The sequence below is a fragment of the Olea europaea genome, chromosome 7 (genome assembly GCF_002742605.1).
Source record: "Olea europaea var. sylvestris chromosome 7, O_europaea_v1, whole genome shotgun sequence".
Lineage (NCBI taxonomy): Eukaryota > Viridiplantae > Streptophyta > Magnoliopsida > Lamiales > Oleaceae > Olea > Olea europaea.
This window is the reverse complement of record NC_036243.1, coordinates 19,199,681-19,203,931: the sequence shown is the minus strand read 5'-3', so window position 1 is coordinate 19,203,931 and position 4,251 is coordinate 19,199,681. Positions and strand designations below refer to the sequence as shown.

At 33.3% G+C, this 4,251-nt stretch overlaps 1 protein-coding gene across 1 annotated transcript; it reads right to left on the bottom strand.

Annotated features, from left to right (window-relative positions):
• Positions 1-2,048: 2,048 nt before the first annotated feature.
• On the bottom strand, positions 2,049-4,048 carry LOC111398024 (APO protein 4, mitochondrial-like). The gene is made up of 3 exons (XM_023024985.1): positions 3,829-4,048; positions 3,551-3,568; positions 2,049-2,274 (listed from the first exon to the last, which is right to left on the bottom strand). The coding sequence occupies exons 1-3, from the start codon at positions 4,032-4,034 to the stop codon at positions 2,049-2,051; spliced, it is 450 nt and encodes a 149-aa protein (XP_022880753.1). The 5' UTR covers positions 4,035-4,048.
• Positions 4,049-4,251: the final 203 nt, after the last annotated feature.

Here is a 4,251-nt window from a genome sequence, read left to right as displayed (position 1 = left end):
TTCACTGGTATTTCTTTTTGATATTGTAGCATCATCCATGGATTATTATGTAAAAATACTCTTACCTTTAAATACTTTACCCCCACCCAAAAAAATACTATCAACTTAAATTTCAAGCAATCACATCGTCCAAATTTTCGAGTTGGCCTTGGATTTTTAAATTGCTATTTATTTTGTTAGGGTGGGTTGAGGGATTATAGATTAATATGAGGTGAGGAGGATGGTGTGATTGCTCTGCTTCTTATCATGGGAGTTATAACTGTATCACAATCTTAGAAGATTGTAGCATAGTGATCTCACCTTATTAGTCCCAAAACCTTAAACTTAGTCTTTATAACATGACACTTGCCATATATAAACTACGTGCCTTTGAATTTTAATGAACAAGCAGGCATACATATTAAGAGAGATTCTAGTATTTCTGCTAAGAGAATAATGAACGATACAAATATAAGATACTTGTTAGTTGTTAGGAAGAGATCAATAAGAAGATGTATAAAACAACTGTAATTGGTCTTTGAGGAATTGGGGGATTATAGATTAATATGAGGTGAGGAGGATGGTGTGCATGCTCTGCTTCTTATTATGGGAGTTATAACTATACCACAATCTTTGAGGACGGTAGTAGAGTGATCTCATCTTATTGGTCCTAACCTTAAACTTTATAACATGACATTTGCCCCACTATAAAATACGTGCCTTTTAATTATAATGAGCAAACAGGCATACATATTGAGAGATATTCTAGCATTTTTGCGAAGAGAATAATGAATGATACAAGCATAAGATACTTTTTAGTTGTTAGGAATAGATCAGTAAGAAGATGTATAAAACAAATGTAACTAGTCTTTGAAGACTTAATGTTTTTCAAAAGAATTTTCAGTAAATTTTACCTATCTAAGCCAAAAATGGGTGGAGGAAGTTACACTTGCCATTGAACCAACAAAGATATACCATGTAGCTATTATTTGTTCTTGCAATCAATGGTGGCCCTGACTATAGGCGAGGTAAACAATAGCCTAAAACCTCATTTTAATGAGGGCCCCGGATTATGTAAGGCTAATTAGTTGACCAAAGAAAAACAAAAATTATATTTATGAAATTTTTTAAAATAAAATAATTGGGTTAATTATATTAAAACTATCTGTAAAAAGGCTCAAAATATAGGTGCCTCATTTTTTAAGTTGGCATACGGCACCCAAATTATCAAGGCCGGTCCTGCTTGCAATCAACCTTATATGTGTTACGATATTCTAGTTAAAGCTTAATATCTTCTATATAAAGGTTATGTTACTTTAGGAGTCTCTCAGTATATTTTTCCTTAGCCCTCAAGAAGTCCTAATAAGCTTTAGCATTTCACAGAATAGTTATTCTAATTCTTTCTAGAGCTTCAACTATTTTTTTCTTTTGCAGCAACAAAAGATTAACATATTACTTTGTATATATTGGTTATTTGCTAATCCTGAGGGATAACTCAATGATCGGGACTTAAGTTTACTCCCCAATGACCATCAGTTCGAGTCTCCTTAGGGCCACTGAGGCGAGCACACAGCTATAAACTTCAAGACCTCGTGGGATTAGTCGACGTGCGCGTAAACTGGTTCGAACACTCACGATAAAAAAAAATACATTGGTTATTTGCTACTTATGTAGTATAAGAAACTACTTTTAGCAACTAATTATGGCCCTGAAATATCTACCTATTAAGCAGCAAGAAAAGTGAAATTTACTCAATTATTCATTTATTTCTTTCTTTTGGCAGATACTACCCAGAAGTTTATATTGGTGAGAATGTTCATTTGATTCGAACTTGTGGTGGTTCCCGGCATCAAGCAAAGAACCAGGTCCATATATGGGTAAAATAAGAGATTTTGATTATGATCGCATTTGAGCAATTCTAGAGCTATGATTGCAGGCAAGGGCATAGCAAGGGCTGATCCTCGCGATCAAAGTATTTATTCAACTCCAAATGTTGAAAAATGTATGGTTGGCGCCAATTCATTGTCAGACGATGATATCAAAGTCGGACGCGTTCAAAGTTCCTCTTGCTAAAATTGCTCCACAACTGCTGAAATGCGATCATAATCAAATCTCTTATTGTGTTCAATTACATTTTGAAACATTTTCTGCAAATGAAATGTTCCTACAGGAACTAGTATATGTTTAGTGCTTCCTTTAACCCACTTATGGACCTGGTTCTTTGCTTGATGCCGGGAACCACCACAAGTTCGAATCAAATGACCATTCTTGCTAATATAAACTTCTGGGTAGTATCTACCAAAGAAATAAATAAATGTATAACTGAGTAAGTCTCACTTTTCTCTACTGCTTAATATGTAGATATTTCATAGTCATAATTGCTAAAAGTAGTTTCTTATACTACATGAGTAGTATCAAATAACCAATATATACAAACTAATATAATCTTTTGTTGCTACAGAAGCAAAAAATAGTTGAAGCTTCAGCCCTCGTTTGAGCCCCATTATTTCTCATTACATTAAATTAAAATTTTCTCTCTCCTATTTTTAACTACACAATCTTCAATAAAATAATATTACCCGCAAATCAAAAACTTTTCTTTCTTTTTCAACCACTCATTTTTTTTAAAAAAAAAATACTATTCAAAACATTATAATGAGAAATAATGGGGCTCAAACAAGGGCTTAAAAAGAATTAGAATATCTATTTTGTGAAATTGTAAAAGATATTGGGACTTCTAAAGGGCCAAGGAAAAATATACTGAGAGACTCCTAAAATAATATAAGCTTTATATAGAAGAATATTAAGCTTCAGCCAGAATATCATGACACATATAAAATTGATTGCAAGAACAAATAGTAGTTATTTGAGACATCTTTGTTGGTTCAATGGCAAGTGTAACTTCCTCCACCCATCTTTGGTTTATATAGGTAAAAAAGATAGAATTTCATAACACATATAAGATTGATTGCAAGAACAAATAGTAGTTATTTGGTACATCTTTGTTGGTTCAATGGCAAATGTAACTTCCTCCACCCATCTTTGGTTTAGATAGGTAAAATTTACTGAAGATTCTTTTGAAAGGCATTAAGTCTTCAAAGACCAGTTACAGTTGTTTTATACATCTTCTTACTGATCTTTTCCAAATAACTAACAAGTATCTTATTCTTCTATCGTTCATTATTCTCTTCGCAGAAATGCTGGAATCTCTCTCAATATGTATGTCTGCTTGCTCATTAAAATTTAAAGGCATGTAGTTTATATAGGGGCAAATGCCATGTTATAAAGTTTAAGGTTAGGACCAATAAGATGAGATCACTCTACTACCGCCCTCAAAGATTGTGGTACAGTTATAACTCCCATAATAAGAAGCACAGCATGCACACCATCCTTCTCACCTCATATTAATCTATAATCCCCCAATCCCTCAACCCACCCCAACAAAATAAATAACAATTTAAAAAATCAGATGCCAACTTGAAAATTTGTATGATGTGATTGCTTGAAATTTAAGTTGACAGTATTTTTTTTGGGTGGAGATAAAGTATTTAAAGGCAGAGTATTTTTCCACAATAATCCATGAATGATGCTACAATATCAAAAAGAAATACCAGTGAAATTTACTCAAAATAACTCATAAAAATCAGATACCTCAAATCTTCACATAATGAGAGTGGTTAAGAAATTCAGTAAGCAAAGATTTTACCTTTAATTTACCTAGATTTGATTATTTAACCAATAACTCCATAGATTGGCAAAACATAAATTAAAATGAGCAAATGAACATATTATATGAATACATAGAGGGGAAAATCGTGAAATTACTGGCATGCCCATATACGAATACGCTAGATGAGGGTAGATACGCCGTGGTAGAGAATCGCTCGAGCCTGGAGGACCTCATGGGCTACAGGGCTCAAGCGTTTGATGGGATATTCCTTGTCCTGTTCCTCAATCCTCTTTAGGATCACCGGCCTAAACTTCTTCAAATCCACCATTGGTTTCGATTTTGAACTGTAAAATTTGTAACGACCAAGAACTACTTCAAAGATCATTGTATTTAGCTACCATAGCCATTATTTCTAGGGCTGTCAATGGATTGAATTTTGATCCAGATCCGATGAAATTAATGGAAGATGAATTTAGAGTTTCAATCCGATAATCCGATTAAGATCCGAATTCGATAATCCGTTAATTAAATAGAGCAAATATGAATATAGGTCAGATTCGATCCGATAACAACCTGATCCGATTTATTGTAATAATATAATA